We start from the raw sequence: 27,251 nt of genomic DNA on the forward strand, positions 1-27,251 counted from the left end.
TGGCAAAAGAAATTGAGGGCCACAGTGACCTTGAAGGCCACTGGGAGAGCCGTCTGCGCCCTGCTCTGAGGTTGCAGGAGGTGGCAGAGTTCTGTGACCACTTCCGTGGTGAAGCTGAGCCTCCTAATAAATGGCTCCTAGCTTAAGGGAATGGGTGATCACCAGACGGAAGAGGAGGACCAGGCAGGTAGTGCAGGAATCCAGAGTGCATCTCACTCTCCAACCAGTATTCAGTTCTGAGTACTGGTGAGGGCAATGGTTCCTCTGGGGAGTATAGCCAGAGCCAAGTCCGTGGCACCACGGGTGGCTCAGCTGTACAGGGGCGAAGGAAGAAGAGTGGGAAAGCAATAGTGGTAGGGGATTCGATAGTTAGGGGAGCAGACAGGTGTTTCTGCGGCTGCAGACGTGACTCCAGGATGGTATATTGCCGCCCAGGTGCCAGGGTCAAAGATGTCACCGAGTGGTTGCAGAACATTCTGAGGCAGGAGGGTGAACAGCCAGAGGTCATGGTCCATATCGGTATCAACGACATAGGTAGAAAGAGGGATGAGGTCCTGCAGGCAGATTTCAGGGAGCTAGGAAAGAGATTAAAAAGCAGGATTTCAAAGGTAGTATTACTCCCGGTGCCACGCGTTAGTGAATACAGAAATAGGAGGATAGTGCAGATGAATGCGTGGCTGGAGAGAGAGTGCAGGAGGGAGGGCTTTAGATTCCTGGGGCATTCGGACTGGTTCTGGGGCTAGGTCGGACCTGTACAGGTCGGATGGGTTGCACCTCAACAGGGCCGGAACCAATATCCTCGCGGGTGCTGTTGGGGAGGGTTTAAACTAATTTGGCAGGGGGATGGGCACCAGGATGTAACATTAGAAAGGGGAAATAAAGTGTTCAAAGGATTGGGAGAGGCAGAGAGCACTAAAGTAAGAAAAAGTAAGGCACTGGTGGGCAGTGGTCAAACTAAGAGAGTTTGGAATAGTGGACGCATTGGTTGTCATCTTCCAAAATTCTATAGATTCTGGAACAGTTCCTGCAGATTGGAGGATAGCAAATGTAACCCTGCTATTTAAGAAAGGAGGGAGAGAGAAAAAGGGGAACTACAGACCTGTTAGCCTCACATCAGTAGTTGGGAAAATGCTGGAATCTATTATAAAGGATGCAATAACTGGGCACTTAGAAACTAATAGTAAGATTGGGCAGAGTCAACATGGATTTATGAAAGGGAAATCCTGTTTGACAAACCTATTGCAGTTTTTTGAGGATGTAACTAGTGGAGTAGACAAAGGGAAATCAGTAGATGTGGTGTATCTGGATTTTCAGAAGGCCTTCAGTAAGGTCCCACACAAGAGTTCTGTGAACAAAATTAGGGCACATGGAATTGGGGGTAATATACTAGCATGGATTGAGAATTGGTTAACAGACAGAAAACAAAGAGTAGGGATAAACGGGTCTCTTTCAGGATGGCAGGCTGTGACTAGTGGGATACCGCAAGGATCGGTGCTTGGGCCCCAGCTATTCACAATCTATATCAATGATTTGGATGAGGGGACTAAATGTAACCTTTCTAAATTTGCTGATGATACAAAGCTAGGTGGCAGTGTCAGTTGTGAAGAGGATGTGCAGAGGCTTCAAGGGGATCTCGACAAACTCAGTGAGTGGGGGAGAACATGGCAGATGGAATATAATGTGGATAAATGTGAAGTTATCCACTTTGGTAGAAAAAACAGAAAGGCAGAGTATTTCCTAAATGGTGCAAGATTGGGGAATGCAGATGCTCAAAGGGACCTGGGTGTCCTTGTACATGAGTCACTGAAAGTGAATGTGCAGGTGCAGCAAGCCATTAGGAAGGCAAATGGTATGCTGGCCTTCATTACAAGAGGATTTGAGTACAGGAGTAAAGAAGTCTTACTCCAATTATATAGGGCTTTGGTGAGACCACACCTGGAGTACTGTGTACAATTTTGGTCTCCTTACCTAAGGAAGGATATACTTGCCATAGAGGGAGTGCAACGAAGGTTCACGAGATTGATTCCTGGGATGGCGGAACTGTAGTATGAGAAGAGATTGAGTAAACTAGGCCTGTATTCTCTTGAATTCAGAAGAATGAGAGGGGATCTCATTGAAGCATACAAAATTATTACAGGGCTTGATAGGATGGATGCTGGGAGAATGTTTCCCTTAGCTGGGGAGTCTAGAACCAGGGGCCACAGCCTCAGGATAAAGGGTAGGCCATTCAGGACTGAGAGGAGAAGAAATTTCTTCAGAGGGTGGTGAATCTTTGGAATTCTCTACCCCAGAGGGCTGTGGAGGCTCAGTCATTGGGTATATTCCAAACAGAAGTCGATAGATTTCTGACTAGTAAGGGCATCAAGGGACATGGTGATGGGCCGGTGAATGGAGTTGAGGCAGAAGATCAGCCATGATCTCATTGAATGGCAGAGCAGGCTCAAAGGGCCGAATGGCCTACTCTTGCTCCTATTTCTTATGTTGTTATGTCACCTCCTCAAACAAATTTTGTAGCACCTCATCAGAGAGTCTCAGGGAGGCGGGTTTCAAACCCACCCAAACTGAAACCCGCCTCCAGTGAGAAAATCGCCCCCACTATGGTTATATCCGCGGGTTATGCTATCCTATAATTAGATATTATACAGTACAGGAAAGCCCCTGAATGTAAGGAGCACAAGATCTGTTTACGGTAGCAGCCGCTGCCGCTGAACCCGAGAGAATATCTAAGGCAGACCTAAAATTTGGAACGTCTCCACGAAAACAGTTTACACCCACATTAGAAACAGCAGGTCGCTATTTACTTGCAAACCAAAAAAAAGGACTATTTCATCATTCTCAATGATTGCAGCAAATTAAAGCCATTGATGTGTAAAAACATTCCAAAGGTGGCTGTCCCTCTAACTTTCCCCTCCCTGCAGGAGATGGTTTGGCCTCATCCTGGCAGCAATTACATTTGAAAGTCAATATATGGGGTTTTGACAAAATGGTCATAGACCTGAAACTTTACTCCTACCTTCTCAGAGTAGTGGTGAACGGTTGTTTTTCAGATTGGAGGGAGGTATACAGTGGTGTTCCCCAGGGGTCGGTTCTAGGACCACTGCTTTTCTTGATATGTATTAATGACTTGGACATGGGTAACCAGAGCACAATTTCAGAATTTTCAGATGAGACAAAACTATAGTGAACAGTGAGGAGGTGAGTGATAGACTTCAAGAGGACATAGGCTGGTGAAATGGGCGGACATGTGGCAGATGAAATTTAATGCAGAAAAGTGCGAAGTGATGCATTTTGGTAGAAAGAATGAGGAGAGGAAATATGAACTAAATGGTACAATCCTGAAGGGGGTGCACAAACAGAGAGACCTGGGGGTATGTGTGCACAAATCGTTGAAAGTGGCAGGGCAGGTTGAGAAAGCAGTTAAAAAGGCTTATGGGATCCTGGGCTTCATGAATAGAGATATAGAGCACAAAAGTATGGAAATTATGATGCACCTGTATAAAACACTGGTTCGGCCCTAGCTGGAGTACTGTGTCCAATTCTGGGCACCACACTTTGGGAAAGATGTGAAGGCCTTAGAGAGGATGCAAAAAAGATTTAAGAAAATAATTCCAGGAATGAGGGACTTCAGTTATGTTGATAGACTGGAGAAGCTGGGGTTGTTCTCCTTGGAGCAGAGAAGATTGAGAGGAGATTTGATGGAGGTGTTCAAAATCATGAGGGGTCTGGACAGAGTAGATGGAGGGAAACTGTTCCCATTGGCAAAAGGGTGAAGAACTAGAGGACACAGATTTAAGATGATTGGCAAAAGAACCAAAGGCGACGCAAGAAAAAACTTTTACGCAGCGACTGGTTAAGATCTGGAATGCACTGCCTGAAAGGTTAGTGGAGGCAGACTCAATCGTGGCTTTCAAAAGGGAGTTGGGTAAGTATCTGAAAAAAATAAATTTGCATGGCTCCAGGGAAAGGGCGGGTGAATGGGACTAGCTGAAGTGCTCTTGCAGAGAGCCGGTACGGGCTCGATGGGCCGAATGGCCACCTTCCGTGCTGTTACCATTCTATGATTCTAAGTGCAGGTAGGATAAGTGCTTTCGGAAGACCCTAGGTGGGTAAGACCTCCCGCTGAGAGCTCTCCTGCCCCCCCCCCCCCCCCCCCCTTTCCTCTGCAAGCATCTTGTCCTCCTTCGCTCCACCTCCCTGTCCTACTCGAGCGTGTGGGGGACTGCAAGTAGAGCCCCCATGTCTGGGAGCAACTGTTGTGAGCAGAACCCTTTAAATGAGTAGCAAGACATTCTCCACTTGCAGCAACACTCCCAGTCACCTCACCAGCTTTAAACAACTCTAGAAAGCTCCAAAAGGTTCGACAAACTTCCACAGAGCCAGTAGAAATTAAAAAGCAAGTCAGCTGCAAGTTGTTGATGATCCCTTTAAATAGTGCTGGTGGGGGGAGTCCTTCCTACTGCTGAAAGCATGGTCAGCTGGTTGTGATTAGGAGAGGGCATTAAGTAGAGCAGCGACTTCCAAAACAGCAGATCGTGCGTCAAATCAGCGTTGCACACTCATTGACGTCACGATCTGCCTCATTTCCATTTATGCAATGAGCACAGGCAACGGCTCTGCTGCCGACCTGCCCAAAATGGTGGCCACCGTGGGACCTGGCGGAAGTGATGCGGCTGCCATTTTTTCTTCCAAACCGGCCTTAATGGCCGGCACTAAAAGCTCCAATTTCGCAGCCCCTAAGTCCAGCTCTCCAGATTACTTCTGCCTGTACTTGTTCTCTGCCACTGCTGAAAACCTTGTCTTTGCCATCATCACCTCCAGACTCAACTTTTGTAATGTTCTCCTCACCAGCTCCCCCAAGCTCCACCCTACATAAACCTCAACTATTCCTAAACTTTGCTACCTGCATCATGTCCTGCACTGTTCCTTTATTATCCCTATTCTTCCCAGCTGCCATTGGTTCCTTATCCTGCTAGGTATTGCATTCAAAATCCTGGTTCTTGATCTTGCTCTCCTGAGTCTAGCGCTCTTCCTTCAGTCCACCATTGGTGGCAGGGCCTTCAACCATCTTGACCACACACTCTGGAACTCTTTCCCTAAACACTACTCGCTGCCTTTCTACCTCTAATCCCTTCAAAAGCTTCCTGAGAACCTATCTCTTTAAGCATTCCTGTGGTCATCCCCACAAGCTCTTCTGCTACTACTTGGCATCCATTTTTGCCTCTGTAAATGCCTTGGGACATGTGCTAAAGGCACTATGTAAATGCAAGTGATATGTTCACATTAAAGGAGGCAGATTGAATAAGACTGCTTCATTACTGGATTGTAGAATGACTGGTCAGTGCAACATAAATTATTGATTATGCAGGTGGGTCTGTTTATAAAAAAAAACTAGATCTTGAGTGTGACAATAATAAGCTTTTAAGATAGGTTTGCAGAAGAAAAAATGAAATTGTTGATGACCTAGGCATTGTACATGTCACTTCCTCCACTTTGAAGTGGCTGATAGCATTTTGAATGTGTGCATTTTTGTCTTTGATGCTGTCCTTTCCAAAATGTAATTCCAAGAATAACAGTATAAGTTGTCTTGTTTGGGAGCTCAGTGTAAGTATGATTTACTCGTAATATTTCTGTCTTGTTTCCTTGCCCCTATATTAAAATATGGAAAAGATATTTTTAAATGCTATCTGGACTTGCATATGTTTACAGTTTAAAAAAAATATATTTTTAAAAGTGGATCCCATTTGGATGATGCAGCCTTTTTTTCCCCCAAAATGAGTGTCTTGCTGCTAGATAGAACTCTAAATGTATTGTCAGGAATAGTGTTTAGATGCTTTTCAGTCACTAAAGGCTTAACTCTACATATCGGATTTCAAATTTTCTTTAATAAGTGAGAGGCTTTTGTAGAAATAGTTTGTTTTTCCATTTCCAGTCTATGGTTCTGCAGTTGCTATGGAGGCAATGACTGGACAGAAAATGCTACCTTTACTGACGATTAATAAACCTGCTTTCAGGAATCTGCTCGGCTTAGGTTATTTCTGGATCTAATTAACGAGACCTGTAAGACTTGTACTAGAAAATAAGCAAACTTTGCATTACAAAATTCATTACATACTTTTATTTAAATTACTGGTTGACATCAATAACTGCATTCTTAGCCATCTTTTATCCTCTAGACTCTTTGTCAGCATTTGTTCCTTACAATGGTTCCCTGTCACTGATTCAAAGGAAGCATCATTAAAAGCAGTTGTTGAAATATGGACCATAAAATTGTTGTCTATCAACCTGATGTGGAAATGAAATCTAAAACAAATGACAAATCTGTCACTCCTGAACAATGAGCAGCAGCATTTGTTGGTACAGCTTGTGCAAATCATTGAGACGTACTTGGGTTCTACTCTCTCTAAAAACAAATGCCATTGTATTTAAGAGCTGGGCTGTGGATTATTAATGTGCAGTTACAGGTTATAACCATTATGTGCTGACACCACACAGTTATGCAGTCAAAACTGAGGGAAGAAAGAAAAAGCTCACCATTTAAAAAAAAAAAAAACTTATAACTTCAAAAGCTAGCATTTTGAGTTGGTAACTTTTTTATGCAGTGTAGGCCATTTGCAATGCACATGTATCAAACAGATGCATTGTTTGGCAGGGTCAACTGGTACAACCGGAACAGCAGCATGACAGAGCTGCTCACTTTCATCACATTGCTGGATTCCCCAAAGCACAGGGGACTCTTGTTGGTATCCATGTGGCCATTCAAACCCTGCGACACAATTCATTTACTTAGAGTGAAACACCTTTCAGTTCATTTATCACTCTGCGGCTGGTCAGTGACGATCAACATCGAATTGTGCAGGTCAGTGCCCATTTCCCAGGCAACAATTGCTATTCTTTCATTCTAAGGCAATCATTTTTGCTGCTTTATTTGAAGGTGAACATAGAAGGAAACGATGGCTCCTCCGGGGCCAAGGCAGCCCTCTTCGGATATGATTATGGACTTCCTTGCCATGGACACAAGCTGAGTGCAGCTACAATGAGACACATCTTAAAAGATCATTTTCATCAGAGCATGCCATAGGAATCTTGAAGCAGAGTTTCTTATGCTTCAACAGATCAGGGGGTGCTTTACAGTACAGTGCCACCATGATCTCAAAGATTATCGTCATTTGCTACAAAACTTTGCTTTGTAAAGAGGCTTCACCTATGGAGGTGGAGGAGGGCAAATGATGATCAGTACCAAAGCAGGACATGGACCAAAAGAAAGTCCCTGCAGAACCACTAGTGCAGCTAGGAAAGATCTTGCGCCCTGCCTCTCATACAAGACACGTTCAGCTAAGTGCCTGAGCTCACTCTTTAATGAAACCTCTATCAAATGTCACAAAGCAGCTTTTCCCACATTGTCCTCATTACTGCATCAACTTGCATCCTTTTCTGTTCCTTCAGAAATAAATTCTTTGGACAAAGGTCAAATAAAGTGCTGCTAATTTATTTGCCTGTCACATTTTCCCATAGTGCTCTCTCTATTGTTGGTGTATTGTGTGCAATTCCTAACCTGGGGCTTCTCCTATGTGATTCCCCAGTGGAAGGAAGAAGTGTTCTAACTCACTGCAGGGTTTGACTGGAAGCCACTTTGGATTCAGGTGGCCTTGTATATCTTTGTGCGAGGTCATGAGATGGCATTGCAGTTTCCTCTTCCACATTCATGTTTGAGATGACTGGCTGGTCCTGACCGCTCTCTGGTACATCCGCACCTGGGAGGAAAAGCGGATGGCAAGGAGGATTGGATGGTACGAATGTGGTATTGCGTTGAGAGGCAGGTGCCTCACTTGTGCCTACTCCAACCATGACCCTGCTGCTGGGCAGTGCCTCAGCCTGTCCAGTGATGGGTGTTGGAGCAGACCTCTGGGCATCATTGAAATAGTGAAGCCTGCATTACTACACAGATCCAGCTAGTGCTCTCCTCCAATCTTATAGTTTACCCAGTTGTTCAAACAAGCCACACCTACTTTAAGTGGTGTGCTGTGTATTCTAGTAGACAGCTATATTGTGGCATAGGCCATAATCCTAACTATATTAAGCTCTTATTACTGTCTGAATATTGTTGTTGACCAGTCTGCAGTCCTAACTACGTGATGTGATGTTTCAAAGTATGGATTTATTTAATCCACAAACGCTTTTCTAAAACAATGTAATTTTGAAGTGAAGCAATATATTGAATGCATCTTGGAAAAGATTATCTGAAAAAGCGAAACTGAACTTCAGATCAGAAGGCCTTCAGATGATCAGGACAAAGCCATTATATCTAAGCACATCTTACCAGCACTTCCAAGCACTGTATCATGCAGCAAGATGCTGGAAATTAATTGAACAATTTGGAACTGTTTTTTCTTTTTTGCCATTTGTTAATGGACTATGTATAGTTTCTATGGGCTAGAAATTCAGTAGGTTGGTGCTAATGGGGCGCTCAGGCAGCAGCACCGCAGCGGGATGAATCCCGCACCGCACGGCAAATTCGCCGGCCCTGTAGCACCGGCGATAAGTTAGCGCCTCGGTCCTTTTCGCCATGCAGATCGTGATGTCAGTGAGCGGGTAACGCTCACTGGGCGCCTGATCTGCAAAGCCGACAGCGCCAGGGAGTGGAGGCGTGAACCAGCCGGCTGGCGGGCCGCTACTTAAAGGGATGCGCCCCAGCTGTCAAGGAACTTCCGTTCCAAAGGTCAGTTATGAGTGGCAGAGATCGCAGGATGTATCTGCAGCCAAATAAAGGCTGCTTTGTCCCCGGATTGTTGCGGCCCATCAAATGACTTTGTATTTCATCCCACAGCAGATCGCCGTTCTGGGGGCTGGTGTGCAGACTCCAGTGACCCTCCCCTTTAATGGCTGGAAGGCACCTGCGCCAATGCTGTCTTCCGATTACACAACATCTCATATTCGTTATTGCTTGGAGCCTAACGCCACTCACCTGATTTAGCACTCCTCTGCATTCTTTGAGCGCTGTGACTGAATTTTAGTGGGCAGCGAGATTGATTAGCGCCTGGCGTTAAATGTCCAACTTCTCAAAAGTTAGCGCCCCTTCCTGGGCGCTACTGAATTTCTCCCGCTTTATTTCCTACAAAATGTATTGTTAAATTTAAGTCTGGACAGCTCAAGAATTATGTAAACAGTTTTTCATTGAACTCTAGTCCTACTTAAATGAGTTTCATCTACGTATCATGAGGTTGATGAACAAGAATTTATTTCTGAAGCAATACAAGTTTTTAGACTGAAAAGCATTAGTAATTTGAGAGGAAGGTGTTGAAGAGGGCAGTTATTTTAATGAAGCTCCAATTTGTTATCACAGATATCACAGCATTTTTTGGAGGTAGACAATAAACAAAATGTGGTATTGGAAAATAAAAATGACCGAATACACACACTTCACTTGGAATTATTGCAGATAATCAACTGATTTTCACTGACTGAGAGGTAGCAGGGAAAGACAAAGACTGCAAATGCAGTAAAAGGTTCAAATAAGGATACAAAGATGCCAAGGGAGAAAACTAAATGCTTTGTACAAATGAAAGGGGAATTAGGAATAAACTGAAAACTAGGGATAAAGTCACCTAATGTAAATATTGCCATTGGATCACAGGCAGGTGGTTGTCAGTAAAAGATGAACGTGAAATGGAGCCAAGAGGCTATAGAATGCTTTAAAGATAACAGAGTGAGTTTTTAATGCAGGGAGAGTGCTGCAGGCGATTGTAACATAATGGGGATTTCAGTATCACCGAGTGATCTAGACAAACTGGGGCAATCAGAAGGAAGGGGCAAAAGCACAAGTAATTTTACAGAGGTAGTCAATCCTATATTAGAATTAATATTTAGCAGATCATCGGATTTGATTGATAAACTTGGAAGTGAGTGAACTCTTAGGTTCTAGTGATAATTATAGTTAGATTTATTTTAATAATTGAATATATTAAACTTTAAAAGTTAAGGTCAAAGTAACAATGCAGATGTAATTAACTTTAGAGTAGCAAAATTTAGGGCTATGTGAATTCCAGGGAGAATTGAGTGAGAAAGAGAATTAGAAAGTAAAGTAACTGAAACAAGAATTAAAAAAAAAAAACTTATTTAAGGGATGTGAAAGGAAGTATATTCCCATGAGGAGAAAAATATCAAGTGGCTGAATAAAAAGGGCAAAAGTAGCTTAAAGACTAAACATTTTTTTTTAAAAATACAAGAAAACAGAGTAGTGAAAACTGGTAACTGAAGGCTGATTTAGAAGGAACAAGAGGATGATGGAAATGGAAAGGCAGATGGTCGATAGCAGCAAGAAAGATCAAAATATTTTTTTTAGCTGTGTTTGTATATATAATAGAGTATTAAAGGGCAAATAGACTGCTTAAAGAATAACATGGATAAAAATGTAATGTAGGATTAGGAAATCTGGTGTGTAAAATGAATTTAGTCATGTCAGTCTTCACTAGTGAATATTGTGAAGAGATTACACAGTTGTTCAATTTGGTACAGAAATCTATAACCTCCGTATAAGTCATAATCATGTTCTGATACAACTTGAATCTGTATCTACAAATTACTTGTACTAGAAGGACTGCATCCTGGAAATGGCAATGGAATAAGAGGAAGTAGATCAGGCCATATTTTTAGGTGTTCCCTAACCACAAAAATACTGCCTGACCTACCCATCAAATGCTATCCCAGTATTCAAAGAGATGGGTTATGAACCTGGGAGTGATGGACTAATTGGGCTAGACAAGTAGAGGATGCTATCAATGTTCATGTGAGGATTACATAATGTGTTGGTATGTTTTAGAAACAATAGGTTTTGGCTTGCTATCTATTGGAAATCCTTGAGTAATTTAAGTTGCAATTATAGTCTGCGGCTGGTACATAGAAACATAGAAAATAGGAGCAGGAGTAGGCCATTCGGTCCCTCGAGCCTGTTCTGCCATTTAATGAGGTCATGGCTGATCATCCAAATTCAGTACCCTGTCCCTGCTTTCTCCCCATATCCCTTGATCCCTTTAGCCTTGAGAAATATATCTAACATGCACAATGTGAAGCAAAGACCACAAGACTGGTGTTATACTGCAACTTGCCTGCTAGGAAAGAGCTGTCAATTTGCATATTTACACACTTCTCCCTCAACAGCAGCTATTTTTTTTAAGAAGATAGTGCAGGTATCAGTATTTAATTTCTTGGAACGTTTAAAAAAATCATTACTCGGTTCATAAAATGCCAGGGAATCGATCCAGCTGATGGATATAAAGGTACTATGTGAAGAAAAGCAATTAGTTCTCCCAGTTATGCAAAATGCTGGAAATCTAAAACATAAACAGAAAATGCTGGAAACACTGAGCAAGTCGGGCAGCATCAGTAAAGAAAGGAAGAAGGTTAATGTTTCAGGTTCATCCCTCCAGGGCTCTGATGAAGAGCTGTGCCTGAAATGCTAACCTTCTGCCTTTCTTTATAAATTCTGCTTGACTTTGCTGACTGTAGCACTTTCTGTTTTTGTTTTAGTTCTCCCAGTTATCTGGCCAACATTCTTCCCTCAACCAGCATCACCATGCACACATTGGTTGCTGCATTTCTTGAATAACAGTATCTGCATTTCAAAAGCAATCCATTGCTTTGGGACATCCTGAGGGTAGGATAAGGCACTATACAAATACAAGTTCTTTCTTGCAGCAGAATCAGTATTGCCATCTCTTGTGAGTTTATCGCGAGACTGTGATTTATAATGAAAATTTAGCTTCACTCATGTCGCAATTCAACTCGTTTTTTTTCTCCCTCCACTGTAATGATTGGTCTGCTGGAACGTCAGTCTTTGTCACTCCTCCTGTGATTGGCTGCTGCCAGGACCTGTGGGTTGGGGTTATTCCTACAAGTAGGCAGCTGTTTCAGCCAATAGTAGACTGTGGTGGGAGGGCGGATCCTTCTTTACAGGTGCTGCGGGAAACAATCGGAGATGAAGCCAAGGGTGCGGACACTCGATGGTGAGTGGATTTTACTAGTGCAGGATTGGATGCACCACCTCCTTGCATATTATCAAACTGGGAGCTCAAGATCCAGCCTGCGTGCTGACGTTAAGTTTTGAGCACTCAGAGAGTTTAACCATACCCCAATCCCCACCCACCCACCAACAAAAATAAAGGCCATGAAAGTTTTGTTGGAAGGATCAGTAACCAAAACCTCTTTTTTTCGTTGCTCAATTTGAATTGGGATACATACTGTGGTTACAACATTGAAAATGTTTTAAAATTCGCTTATGGGATCTGTGTCGTTGGCAAGGCCAACGTTTATTGCCCATCCCTAATTTCCCTTGAGAAGGTGGTGGTGAGTCGCCGCCTTGAACCGCTGCAGTCCGTGTAGTGAAGGTACTCCCACAGTGCTGTTAGGTGGGGAGTTCCAGGATTTTGACCCAGCGACGATGAAGGAACATAGCCAATAGTTTGTGTCGGCTTGATGCTGACGGTAAGCAGTAATATCAGGTTGGAGACAAAAGAACTTTCTTTGAAGTCCACCAGATGGTGCTAATTAACTAGCTCTTCATGCCCTTTATGGCAAAATGGAATATTCAGATAAAATTTCTATCGGCATCAAATGCTTTCTCCAGTGTTTTGATGCATTTTTAGAAAAGAATTAGTGAAGTTACAAATAAATGATGCAGTGATAGAGTTCTGAATAGTCGACAGATTAATTAAAATATCAGGCTATGTACAATGAAAAGTTGATCAGATGGCATAACAAGCACACTACCCTATCACAGCATGTGGGACACGGCTGTGTGGCAGGAATTTAATTGTGTTGTTACCAATCTCAACCATGACTTTGTGGCTAAGCATGAGGAGACGACCAAAGAGGAGGGGGAAAATTCACCTTGATATAGAGTAGCATTTGTTGAGATTGGGAGAGCGTGGGAGGAGGATCACATAGAAAGTTTTAATTTATGTTCTATTAATTTGCAGATATTTAATAGAAGTAGGTCTTGGTGTTAGGATTTATCCACCAGAGAGACAACACTCCTAAGAACAGCCCTTTCCAAACCTCCAGATCCACAAATGTTCAAACAGGACAAAATGGCAAATAAGAAATATAAGTATAATAAATAGAACTGAGTTGGCTGGGGTTTGAGGGTTGGATTACCAGGATGTGGAGCTCAGCAGGTTGGATGCCTCGTGCTCTCAGATGGATGGAGTATCTGTTATCCCATTGGTGCTTTACTTATCAGCTTGTTTTGAAAACTCCAAAGACTCATTGCTCATTTGTGCAGAGTTATTCATGTCTGCTGTTGTCACTTTTATCTATACTGGCCTCAAAATCGCAAGAAGGCTTTATTTGGCATGGATAATTTGTGTACAGCAATGTGATTCTGACCAGATAATCTATTTTTTTAGTGATGTTGGTTCAGGGTTAAATATTGGTCATAGTGAGCATTGTATCTCAAATGTTAAACAGCAGACTTTCATATCAATATATTATACCCAACTAAACTACTGGGAAAAAAGCACAGAAGTTGCTCACGTAGATATTATTTTAATAATGTAATGAATTGATCTGGTTGCCATTGCTTTTCTTCTTTATTCATTTCAAGGCCATGCAAATAAGTTAAACTGGTAATTCTAAAGTCATAAAAATTAATAGCTTGAGGAAACCTTCCTTCGAAGTGTCTAATGTATGATTACTGACCAGCAAATTTAGAGACATTACTGATGTCTGTTGTTAGTCCCATACACAGTGGTATTGTAATGTTTGGGATTTTTGTTGTAGAAAACATTCTGTGGCTGTCGGTGTCTGTATTTCTCTCTCGGAATAACATAAAAAAGATCAAGAAGTTATCCTAAAATTAGTCTGACTTGTATGCTAAAGAATGATATGTCCTCTAATATGTATTATGCAGTTCAAGTTACATTGCTATCTTGCACTCGCGCACTCTTTACTTTGAGACTGCTTCAGCGATTAATAGTTTTATTGGGACAATACCATCAATTCATTACATGCAAAGGTTGTTTATTGTGCCACCTTTTGGAAAATAGCTGTCTTTTTCTTGTAGATGCTGTACCGCTCATCTGAGTTGTTGTAGATTTGCAGTTTAATAATGGCCCGGATTTTGCGGTCAGCAGCAAAGGAATGGTGCTCGCAGTTCACCTCGATAAAAGCTGCCCACAAAGTTTTAGCGGGCTCTCGAGCGCAGTCTTCCTCTTTTCCAACGTCAGTTTGAATTTGGCTCCCTCTACAAGGGGATCTGTTGGGTCTGTGAAGAGGGCAGGCAGCAGGCAGGCTGATTGATCAAATCAGATTCAAGAATCCTCAGACGGCAAAGTAGAAACTTAAAAAAAACAGGAAATATAAATTGCATTTAATGTCATGGTACAGAAAGCGAAATAAAAATTGGGACATACACATGGGATTAAGGGAGAAATGTAAATACAAAAACTTTAAACAATTAATGTTGCAGAGTTTTTTTTATAAGACTCCATACTTGTAAAATTGGTTTTCAGGGCCAGAGAGCTTGTTCAGCAGTAATTATGACTTACTATTCCGTTAAAAACTCAGTTACTCCTGATTGAACAAGGCTTAAGCATTTCATCAGTCTTTAGTGCAATAATCATGGGAAAGTGACCTGTGTAGATTCCATCAGCGAAGAATGCAACAGCGCACCCTGTGGAGGAGCAGGGTATCTCTGACCGCAACTTCCAGATTTCCACGTTTAACTGCGCATGTGTGGACGCCAGAAGTTGCTGTCAGTTTTACCCAGTAATAATGGTGAGCGCTGACAGCCTCGCTGTTATTACTATAGCAAATTCCGGGCCATTATGTTTCAAAATAATTTGATTTATTATACCAAGTTCCTGTTCCATGTCACAAAATTCAAGTGTAGCTTTTAATCCGTGGTCGGCTTGATTTAATATTTTAATGTGGCTGGTTTGTGATATGGGTTACGGTAGCTGTATTTTTTTTCCTCTGTTTGTGAAGGATCTGCTTTGGAGCGTCTCAGTTCTGTCTTAGCTTCGTACTTCATTAAAAGCCCAGTAATCACAGTTCTACTTCTCAGGTTAAATTTGAAGCCATGTATTGATGTACATGTCTACAATCTTTATGCAAAATGTCATTAGTTTGCATATGGCAACAAAAATAATTGGGCAACTTTAGCATATTGTTACACTATTTCCATTCACAGGTAGTAAACATGTTCAAAGTACAACATAACAAAATTCTTGTAGAAACAGCAAAACTGCCTATATATTAACAGAAATATATGTAATTTAAGCAGGTTTTCTTGGTTGATTTAATCTTAATTATGTGCCCGATTACATGGATTGCATTGAGCTTACTTTACAATTAATAATTATTTTAATTTTGTTGCTAAAGAGCTGTAATCTGCCACTGGTCATAGAATTGCTAATATATTAGATAATACTTATAGGTAATATTTATATAGACCCATATCATGTTGAAAGATCTCAGTGATTCACACAGTGATACACTTTGAAGTTATGTTGCTACATAGGCAAACATAGCAGGCATTCTGCAGTAGAAATGTTTAACAAACACAAATAAGGTGAATGATCAGTTAATTCTTTTTGGTAGTATTTAATTGGGGGAGGACTGTACAGCGGGACACTGGATAATTCTCCAGTATTCTTCAAGTTGTACTGTAGGGTCTTTAATGTCGACCTGAGCCACTGGAACAGGCAGCCGGGACTTCGGTTTAATGTTTCATCTGAGAGACCGCATCTCCAACAATTCAGCACCCCCTCAGTACTACACTAGAATATCTGTTTAATTTATGAGCTTAATCCCTAGTGTGGGGCTCAAACTCATCCTATGGTCCAGAGGTGAGTGTCCAGCTGAGCCAAGCCAAGTGATTCTGACACGAACAATTTGGAAGTTTTGGGTTTAATTGTGTGAGATGCCTGCTTCACTAGGGTTGCCACCCACTGCACACTGTCTAGTTATGTTTGTACCACAAACCTCCTGACAAATTCTATAGGGTTACAACTGTCTCTCTCACTCCACTATAGTCTTAGACTGGGTAGAGGAAATTGGGGTTGTGGGATCAGTACATCAACCCTTTAAATTTGATATATATGTAAAAACACCCTAAAAGTATAATTATTACTGTCACCTTTGCATTGCTGCAAAGTGGTTCTTGCTTAGCAATGATGCAATGGAACCTTTGGAGTCTGAGATCTTGGTCCTGGTCAGGAGAATTTGATTTGTAGCCAGGCAGTATAAATAGGGCCTGATAAATTGGAATTGCTTCTGTAGCTTCAAAGCCTGAGGGAGAAGATGCATCATATTATATTCTTTTAAAGCTATGACACTTCAAAAAACAAATTAAAAAGTTATACTGTTGTAGGAATGTCTAGTTCTTATCCAAAGACTGAAGTCCACTCAGGCGCTCAAACAAAACGAAGTTTAATGGAAACTAACAGGTTTAAACAAGTAACTACAGGAGAACATCGAGTGTAGGTCTACTCAGTTCGGAGGCTCCACGAGGACTGCTCCGGAGGTCCCGTGGTCGACGTCATGACGTCATCACGTTCTTCCCAACAGTGGGGGATCACGTGATGAACGGCATGACGTCATCGCGTTTACCCGCGCTGTTAAAGTAATCACGCTCTGTACAAGTAAACAGTATAAATACAGATACAGACTCTGGCTGTAGCGAACATGTTGTTAAAAGGAATTATATACAAACGATCTAAGTCCTTTAGTGGCTCCGCCACATGCGCCCCCCCAGAATTGTCTTTAACAGCAAAAGCGAGGAGGCCTGACCAGCCTGTCCGAGCGACTTCTGTAACCCTGAAGTGGAAGCTGATGGACGGTGGTCGAGCTGGCTGGCGGTTGTGGTGGATCTGGCACGGCGACTGTGGGCGGTCGGCCACGTTTTGGCGGTTGAGCGATGTCAACTGGGCGGTCCAGGTCTAAGTGTGCCGGCTTCAACCGGTCAACCGAAATGTGGTCCGGTTTACCTCCGATATCGACCGAAAAGGTTTTATCTCCCGGCTCTATGACGCGGAAGGGACCAGTGTAAGGGGGCTTGAGCGGATTCCGGTGAGCGTCGTGGTGGATAAACACGTACTCTGCGCTCTTCAGCTCAGCTGGGACATGGGAGCTCTGTAAGCTGTGATGCGACGTAGGCACTGGAGCGAAACATCTGGCCGACTCCTGGTGGCTGACGAGTTGCTGGGATGCGGACCATGGCTCTGTTGGTGACGGGAGGAAATCCCCTGGTACTCGAAGTGGCTGGCCATATACGAGTTCCGCCGAGGGCGATTGAAAATCTTTGGGCGCCGTACGAAGGCCTAAAAGGACCCATGGAAGTCTGTCCACCCATCCCGCGCCTTGAAGACTGGCCCACAGAGCGGCTTTGAGTGACCTGTGGAATCGCTCGCATAGGAACGGCGAAACTGGCCAATGGAGCTTTTACATGGGCCTTTTGGCAGACCATGCAGGTGTTGGCCCAGTCACGGACATCCATGTGCATACCCCTCCAGACGAATTTTGACGACATCAGCCTTTGCGAGGCCTTCAAACCAGAGTGTGACAACCCGTGTATGACGTCGAACACTTTTCGGCGCCAGGCGACTGGTATGATAGGGCGGGGAGCTCCCATGGCGGCGTCGCAAAGTAGCGTGGTGCCTGCGGCATGGAATTTGACGTCGGCCGCTTGGAAGCTAGAGGGGCTGGTTCTGTATGATTGGACCTCTGGGTCCGAGGCTTGATCTGCAGCCATGAGCGTATAGTCGATTCCGAGGTGGACTGCGTGAACCGTCGCGCGGGAGAGGCAATCCGCCTCCAGGTTGTCTTTACCGGACAAATGCTGGATGTCTGTGGTGAATTCTGAAATGAACGTCAGGTGACGTTGTTGCTGAGCTGACCACGGTTCAGCGGTCTTGGCCATAGCAAACGTTAGTGGCTTGTGGTCTACGAAAGCCGTGAACGGACATCCCTCTAGTAAGAACCGGAAATGGCGGATGGCTAGAAAAAGGGCCAGCAACTCCCGGTCGAAAGTGCTGTACTTTCTTTCATTCCGCCGTAGTTGACGGCTGAAAAGCGCCAGCGGTTGCCACGTCCCATTCACCCACTGTTCCTGCACTGCGCCGATTGCGTAGTCCGACGCGTCAGTGGTAAGGGCGATAGTGGCACCTGGAAGCGGGTGCGCCAACATGGTTGCATTGGCCAAGGCGCCTTTGGTGTCGACGAACGCCTGGTCCATCTCGGCTGTCCAACTGATCGGATCCTTACTGGACTTGGCCTTGAGGGCCTCGTACAAGGGCTGCATAAGCAGGGCTGCCTTAGGGACGAACTGGTGATAAAAATTGACCATCCCGAGGAACTCTTGTAGGGCCTTGATGGTCTGCGGGCGCGGGAAAGATGTAACCGTCTCGACCTTCGTCTGTAAGGGAATTGCGCCGTCTGATGTGATGCGGTGGCCCAAGAAATCAATCTGCTGAAGGCCGAACTGGCACTTGGCCGGGTTGATAATCAAACCATGCTGACTGAGGCGTGTGAAGAGGGTGCGCAAATGGCAGAAGTGCTCCTCTTTGCTAGGGCTGGCAATGAGGATGTCGTCGAGGTAGACGAAGAGGAATTTTAGGTCCCGAAGGACGGAGTCCATCAAGCGCTGGAAAGCCTGTGCAGCGTTCTTCAAGCCAAATGGCAGCCGCAGAAATTCAAACAGGCTGAATGGGGTGATGACTGCGGTCTTCGGGACGTCTTGCGGGTGCACGGGGACCTGGTGGTAACCACGGACGAGGTCGACTTTTTGAAAAAAAATTATTTCCCGTCAAATGGGCCGAGAAATCTTGAATATGCGGGATCGGGTACCGATCAGGAGTAGTGGCGTCGTTCAGGCATCGGTAGTCGCCGCATGGCCGCCATCCGCCGCCGGGTTTCGGAACAATGTAGAGAGGCGAAGACCAGGGACTATTCGACCGGCGAATAATCCCCAGCAGCTCCATCATGTCGAACTCTTCTTTCGCAGCCGCGAGCTTGCCGGGTTCGAGTTGTCGGGCCCTTGCGTAAACCGGGGGCCAGTAGTGGTGATGTGATGTTCTGCACCATGTTTCGTGGCCGAGGAGGAGAAATTGGGCCTGGTCAGATCTGGGAACTCTGAGGGGGCGAGCGAAGTCATCTGGAGGTGGGAACGCATAGGTGACAGTGCGCGGCACGGCGCTACCGCGGTAGCACGGGATGGAGTGGAACGTGGCTGCATTGATCAACCGGCAGTGCCTGACATCGACCAGGAGGCCGTTAGCGCACAAAAAATCCGCCCCGAGGATGGCCTGCGAGACTTTGGCTGTGATGAATTCCCAATGGAAGCGCTGGCTGCCGAAACACACCTGGACCCGCCGCCTTCCGAAGGTCCGAATGTCCGCGCCATTAGCCGCCACGAGGGAGGGGCCGTGGCCCCCAGCCTGTATATCGAGATTTGACGCAGGTAGGATGCTACACTGTGCCCCGGTGTCGCAAAGGAAACGTCGACCAGTTAGGGAGTCAATGATGAAGAGAAGCTTTCCCGAATTTTCGATGGCCATCGCAGCCGCGGGGCGCTCATTAGACCCGGTCCTCTTTCGCCAGGGTTGCTGTAGATTTTTTTTTTTTTTTTTTTTTTTTTGAGCCAAAAGCTCAAAAGGGAGGACGGCAGCATCTTGCTTTCGTGCCAAAACAGGCGTGGTAGAAGCACAACCCTGCTGATTGAGGAACTGGAGCAGCGTCTGTGCGGGATGGGCGCCTCGTGGCAGCGCAGTGCTGCTGTGTCACCGCGAAAATCTTGTCCGCTTCGGCAGCAAGCTCCGTGCAGTCTGTGACTTTGGACCTGGCTAGGGCAGCCTGAACTTGCTCCGGTAGTTGGCTGAGGAATAGCTCCCTGAAGAGGAAGCATTCCGGTTCGGAACCGAGGAGCGTGAGCATTTGGCTCATGAGCTCGGACGGCTTGGAGTCACCGAGGCCGGGCATAGCGAGCAACTGGCGAGCGAGCAACCGGCGAGCGCGCTCCGACTTCGTGAGCCCGAAGACCTGTAGCAACCACGCCTTAAGGTGTCATACTTGCGATCAGTAGGCGGACTACCAAGTAGGCTGACGATCCGCGAGGCTGTGGTGCTGTCGAGGGCGGAGACCATGTAATAGTAACGGGTCTGATCCGCAACGATGTCCCTGATTGCGAACTGGGCTTCAGCCTGGATGAACCACGCGGCTGGTTGTTGCTCCCAGAACTGCGGTAGCTTCAAGGTAACGGCGTTCGTTTCCATGTTGAGTATCATCTGCGAAAACCGTTCACAAAAGTCGGGGTCACCAATGTAGGAATGTCTAGTTCCTATCCAAAGACTGAAGTCCACTCAGGCGCTCAAACAAAACGAAGTTTAATGGAAACTAACAGGTTTAAACAAGTAACTACAGGAGAACATCGAGTGTAGGTCTACTCAGTTCGGAGGCTCCACGAGGACTGCTCCGGAGGTCCTGTGGTCGACGTCATCACGTTCTTCCCGCCAGTGGGGGATCACGTGATGAATGGCATGACGTCATCGCGTTTACCCGTGCTGTTAAAGTAATCACGCTCTGTACAAGTAAACAGTATAAATACAGATACAGACTCAGGCTGTAGCTAACATGTTGTTAAAGGGAATTATATACAAACGATCTAAGTCCTTTAGTGGCTCCGCCACACTGTAAACAATCAATGAGTATGTAAATGATATAATGCTGTATGTTAAACACATTTATCTTTGTAATTTTCTGTTCTAATACTGTGAAGTACTTCCATCTAGGTATACCAAAGCCATTCCATTTTTATTGCAGTATCCGTCTAGTAGAGTTTATCAGACATTTGGAGTGTATTATCCATATGCAGTCAACATCAAATTTGCTGGTAGTGCCTTATCAGGTTAATGTTTGTTTAAGGGCTTGAGTTGAGGCATTGAGAGTGCAAGTTGGCCGGTGAACTGATGTCATCTGAAATCCTGAGAGAAAAGGTTAAGTTTGATTTCTCTTTGCCCTTTAATTTTTATGGTATTGCCTCAATAAGGTTAAGATAATGATGATGTGATTATAATGAATATTCCATTGTATGTTCTGGAATAGAAGACAACTGAGCACTTTAATCAGCTCAATGTCCCTTATTGTGCCCATAACACCCTGGAGAATGGGGTCTTACAGGCCATCTCTATATCTCAAGTTGCAGATACTAACTGATCTTGATGTGTTAATGCAATTTATATGCTACCAAGACAACTGAGCTACGAGCAGCCCTTTCCAAGCCACAGGACAAACCAATGAGTACAACATATAAGCATAAACAGGACTAAGTTGCTTGAGCTTTGTGGGCCAGACTACTAGGACTTGTATGCCGTTGCTTGGACAACCTGCCTTAGTAGATAGTGACTGGACTTACAAGCTTAGTCAAACTTGTTCTTTGAAGGGAGGATTGTGCCTTATGTTACTGACGCGTCAGGATATTAAATCCTAATGATTTAATTGTATGTGTGTGTATATAAAAATACTAAAAGTTAAATGTAGTGCTGACATTACATGAACTATAATACCATCAATGCAGAATGATAATAGAAAGACTAATTTGTATCGGGAAGTGATTACACGGTAAGCCATCTCTTTGACCAACAGTTTAGTCACCCCTCTTAATATCTCATTTATTGCCGTTTTCTACGTTAAAGGTGCTGTATAAATGCAAGTTTTGTGTTGTAGGAAAGGAATCTAACTATGCTATATTTGACTTGGGAATGCTTCATGCTGATGCTGGATGCCTGACGTAGGAAAGTATTTACAGAAAAATGCTTCATGTTACAAAACTATTAGCCTGTGGCCTGCGTATCTGTACCATTTGCGAATGCAGTTTTCATGTTTTACTTTTTATTAGGTACAGTAAGCATGCATGGTGTTGTGGTGATTCTATATGTACTGTGATGTCTCCCAATCCAATAATATATTGAGAGTTGTCATACCTAAAAATTGACTTGTTTATTTGAGGTTATTTTTATGTTTAGTGAGAAGTTTACCTATTTTAGTATTGATCCATGACGCTGAAGCTTCCTTGCAGTATGTTCTGTGCCTACTGATTTACTGATTAATGTTTTTTTTTAAAATACCATCTAGACATTATGTATACTTGCTAATATAGCAGATGGAACAACTGCAAAGGACCTCATCATGACTAATGATGACATATTACAAAAAATTAAATACTACATGGTAAGTAAATAGTTTTTCTTAAATTTCTGCAAATCATGAATTTTGCTTTTCTGAGATATTAATTTTCATTTTGGAAAGTAGATCAGTGTTGGAGTATAGCAGTAAATGAATGCAATCACTGTTCTGGGACTAATTGGTCACATTCTTTTGTGAAACCTGGTTGAAAGTGCAGTGCTATGCATGATGGCTTTGTGTTACAGGGGCTGCTGCTTGTGGGAAATCTTATCTGCTGCAAACAGCAGCTAGGTTGTGTGCTCTTGATACTGGACGTCGGGCTTTAAAGTAGCAATACTCGCTGTCTCAATCTAGCTAGGACTTAATTTACTTTGACACACCAATAAAATTATCCAAGCATAATGGACTTTTTTTTAAAGCCATCGTACACTCTTCAATCATATTTGATGTCAATGCCTCTTCTACATATTTCACTGTAAATTGAGGTCACCTTATCCAATATGGCAGAACTAGTGAGATGTGATTTTTCATAAATAGATTTCTACTTCTACCATAGTGTTGCGGGTTATATCTTTTTCTTGCAGGACCGCTCTTTAGGTGGAGAGAAATCTTGTGTGAGTGCTCAATAATCAGAATATGCTGGAGGGAGATTTTGCAGGAAGATCACAAATACTTTCCTGTTGAAATTTTGAAAACTATTTTAGCTAAACTGTGGTTTTCAGTTTATACTTAAATTAAATTTATTATTTTTAATGTGGTGTGATAAGCACTTGTGCCAGACACTTCTTTTGCAAAATTTCATTGGCAGCTGATTGCACTTCGAAATCATTAAGAGTGCAGTTCACTTCTGCATAAGTTTGATTAGTTCCGCAAACAGGTAGTCCAGCATCAGCTGTCACATTCGTACCATGGGTTAAAGCTACAGGCACCATAGCAGACTACCAAATCCTGGCAATAGAAACGAGTGATATTCGTGGTGTAGCCATCTTTATCGTAATTTCATAGCATCCCCTCCCCATACCTCTTTCTACCCCCTACTCTTCAGGAGGGGCTATGAATACATCTGTACAAATGCCTAAATGCTGCTCTGTGACACACCCTCTAGGAACTTGTGGGGTCAGGTTAGAAAGCATGATCTACAGAAAGTGTTCTTCGTTAATAATCCTAACCGTTAGTATTTGTAGGTACAAGGCTGTTCAGACCAGATATGTCTAAGCATTGGTTGGTATAGAGTGCTACTGCTTTCTAAGGTCTGGCTCAATCTGACTAGTTTGATGAGACTCTGCACTGTGTTGCCTAGCCAATGGTAAGATGGCAGTTGTGGATGTTATTCATGCCAAATTTCTAAAAGGTGCTTTAGGCGAGGGGCAAGGGTGGTGTTTGGGAATTATAGTGGTCTTAAACAGCAGTAACCACCGACTCGCCTTAGAAGTGCTTTCTGATGTGGGTTAATACAATTCTATTTTTATCTGGATGTGTACTCTAGCTCCAAAATCCATATAATTAAGATGAACTCATTAAATCTATTTTCTTGTTAAGAGGAGTGAGGCAAGGTTGTCCAGTGTCCTATTAATGCCTTCATCAATGAGTAGCTGGGGGGGCCCGGCGTTGCCAGGGCTTTTTTGGGCCGCGCGGTTTACGGCTGGGCGCTGCCGCTCCCGCGCTCTGTGTCACTCTTTCCCTCCCTGACCCCCTCTCCCTGCCCCCCTCTCTCCCTCCCCGCCCCCCCTCTCTCCCTCCCTGCCCCTGTATTCTCTCTCTCTCTCTCTCTCTCTCTCTCTCTCTCTCTCTCTCTCTCTCTCTCTCTCTCTCTCTCCCTCCCTCCCTCCCTCCCTCCCTCCCCTCTCTCCCCCCCCCTCTGATCGATCTCCCTCCCGCCCCCTCTTTTGGCACCCGGGGAAGGGCTTTGAAAATTGAGCCTGGACGCGCGGGGCCTAGCGGTTCAGGCCCGGCCGGGCTCTTGGGCTGAGATGGACCCCAGCTGAGCTCCCGGTGCGGTTTACGGCCGGCCGCTGATGCTCCCCCACCCGCTCTGTGTCTCGGGCCGAGCGGTTGTGAGGCCCGGCCCGAGTGACTCCAACTCGCCTCCCGCTGCCGCAATGTGGGGGTTTGTTTGGCTGGTGCTGTCGCTGTGGGGATGAAAAAAATGGCGGCGAAGTTTCGGGAGGCTGCAGGATTATGTCCCGCCTGTGACGCACCGATTGGTCAACCATCAGGTTACTGAACTGTAGGATTGGTCCACCATCACGTCACTCAACGCTAATGAGCGGTAGGATTGGTCAACCGCTAATGAGCGGATTTTTGAACGTTTTTTGTCTACTGTCGGAACAATTTTTGTCTGACCAAAAAGTAATTAGCTCCTGGTTCCCCACTGCCTTCAATTTAAGATTCTCATCCTTGTGTTTAAATCTCTTCATGGCCTCCCCCTTCCCTATCCCTACACCCTCCTCCAGCCTTGCACATCCCTTCCACTCTGACCTCTAGTATATCGCCCTCCCTGTGATGGTCAACCTTCCACGGCCCTCCCTCGAGATTGCCTCTCCCTTAACTTACCTGGATCGGCTGGGCTCCGTTGGTAGAGCCACCAGATTTCTGGCCCCCCTCTGATCGACTACCTGCTCCAGAATGCTACTGAAGCACAACCTCTGACCGCTTCCATCGGACGGACATCAGGCTCACTCCAACTGCCACCTGCCTGATGGAAGCAGCCACACGATTTGGCAAGGTGCTCCAAATGTGTGCGCAGTTCGCTGGTGCAATACCAATGAGGTCGGGCCATGAAAATGGTTCGAGCCTCTGACTGCCGGGTGGGTTTGCTCTGCCTACCGCCCACCCAATGGAAGCACTCGTGTGAAAATCCACCTCCAAGATGTCTAAATTGTACCTCCAATTTAATTCCAATACCAGATCAAAATCAACAATCATGATTGTGCAGCATTTGCTACTTCAGCAGCGGCATTTGGTTGTTGCCTTAATAAGCAAATGGCATTTATAATGTTTTACTTCAGGAGCAGGAGTTTGAATGTTCAGTGAGATATATGTACAAGGTGGGGAACTTGCTAACATTTTGTCTTATTTTAACCTCCATAGCCATTAATACAATTAATTATTTTCCAGGGTCATTCAAATATAAAACTACAGTTAGCTGCTACTTTTTGTATATCTAATCTCATATGGAGTGAAGAGGAAGGTAAGGACATCAATAGTTGCCTTTGCGTTTAGGTAATTGTTTTCTAGCAAGTCCGATATTATTTCAAATATTTTGTATTGAGTTTTTTTCTTAAAACTTTAAAATTATAAGACTTTGGCAATCATTCAATAATCAGCCAGTTTTTTTTCCTCTCTCTCAAGTTGTGTATTTTTGAATACTTAACTTTGTCCCAGAGTTTCACCACTATCTGGGGGCCAGAATTACTAGTTTTCAGTGTGAAAATGTATAACCGATTTCCCAATATGTTGATTTATTTTAAAGGGACCTTGTTGGATTCCCCTGATCACTCACCAGGTTTAAGCAGCGAGTAGCTGAGTCATACAGACAAGGAAGGTGCCAGGTTTAATCACTGTTCTGTGCTGATTGAGTTGATCTCAAACAGAATGGAAATAGGGGTGCTATAATTGGCCATAACCCCGTAGGTTTGAGATGGAAAAGAAAATCAGCCAGGCTTCCCACTCCTGATTATTATCCAGCAACCTCTGCTGGAATTCTGCATGTGGATATCAGGTGAGGACAGTAGTGGGCTCTCTGTCTCCATGATCATGAGCTTGCTGACCCGCACTATCCCAGCTCACACCTGAATAATTGTTTCTTAGGCGAGGTACCGGAGGGTGTCTAGTACCTGTAGAACCATACCCCAACAAGCAATCAAAGTATAATGATGGCCAGTACGGTGTACGTTCAACTGTGTATTTGGAGCAAGCAATTCCTGTTCCAGAAGCAGAATCTGCATTTAAAAACTCCCCAGTGCAGACTATTGGTCTTTTAACATTGCAGTTAGAAGGTTCTTAGAAAAAGCTGACAGATAAACATGTGCCTTAGTTATGAAAATTTTCACATCTCAGCGATGTTCTTTGTGGGCCACAAGCACCCATAATTCTGAATAAAGTGCTTTTGAAATGCTGAAGGGATTTACTATACATCAGTCTTTGTACCCAATTAAACATGCAAAAAGAATGTCTTGTAATAAAATGCTTTCTAATTGGAGGATGTAAAAGATATTATAGAGATTAGTTTCACATAGAATACTACATTTGTGACAGATAACCAATGATTATGAAGGATTAACTGGTACTTTATTTTATTAGGTTCCCATGAGCGTCAAGATAAACTGAGAGAGTTGGGAATGGTAGATATTTTACATAAATTGGTTCAATCTACGGACCCCAATCTTTGTGACAAGTAAGCATTGATAAGATGTGTATGAATCTTGTGCTTGTTGGACTAGCTTCTGTCCCTTTTATTAATATCATAAATGTTGTCAAGTAGTACATGGCATAAATTAAGGTGATAAGCCAGTTAATAAGTTGTGACAAAGGAGCAATAAGATGTTTGCAATTTTATGTATATTACAATGGAGACCTTAGTAGTGGAATCAGTAGGAGGTAAAAAGATTGAGACTACAATTAAGAAATATATATCCTGCACAGATTTTAAATCCGTGTCATCTTGCAGATAGGAGGGGGAAAGAGAAGCTCATGTACACTGTCTCTAAGTTTTGGGTTAGCATTGTTGGGTGAATTCTACTGTGCTGCAGTCGTATGTGCAGTCCTTTATTTTTGCTTTTAAGTTCTACCTGAAACACAGTGCTGAAGCTCTGAGCTTTGTTTTAAAGTATTTATTTGTATAAATTGTCTGTGTGGTTATTGGTTTTGAAATTATTATTAATCTTGGACACTTCAGGTGATGTCTATTTTGCACAAACAAAATTCTAGTTCTTTTACTCTTCAAATACAATTGAAGTGATAATTCTCTTGGGACCAAATGTTTATTGGTAACAATTCCATGCTGCAACTTTCATATTTGTTATCCCTTTAAACACTACGTGTTGTTTCTTCAGTATAGTACTGTTGTAGCTCAATTG

The 27,251-nt window shown here is 43.9% G+C and overlaps 1 protein-coding gene across 2 annotated transcripts in view; it reads left to right on the top strand.

Moving 5' to 3' along the window:
• Positions 1 to 27,251, top strand: part of armc8 (armadillo repeat containing 8) — a 135,690-nt gene that overhangs the window by 105,836 nt on the left and 2,603 nt on the right. For both annotated transcript variants that reach the window (XM_085985776.1, XM_085985775.1), the window contains exons 19-21: positions 22,123 to 22,218; positions 25,291 to 25,363; positions 26,476 to 26,569. In XM_085985776.1, coding sequence (XP_085841902.1) covers positions 22,123 to 22,218; positions 25,291 to 25,363; positions 26,476 to 26,569 — 263 coding nt within the window. The remainder of the gene's footprint in view (positions 1 to 22,122; positions 22,219 to 25,290; positions 25,364 to 26,475; positions 26,570 to 27,251) is intronic.

This window comes from Somniosus microcephalus, chromosome 4 (genome assembly GCF_052327205.1).
Source record: "Somniosus microcephalus isolate GS21.2 chromosome 4, FLI_Smic_1.0, whole genome shotgun sequence".
Lineage (NCBI taxonomy): Eukaryota > Metazoa > Chordata > Chondrichthyes > Squaliformes > Somniosidae > Somniosus > Somniosus microcephalus.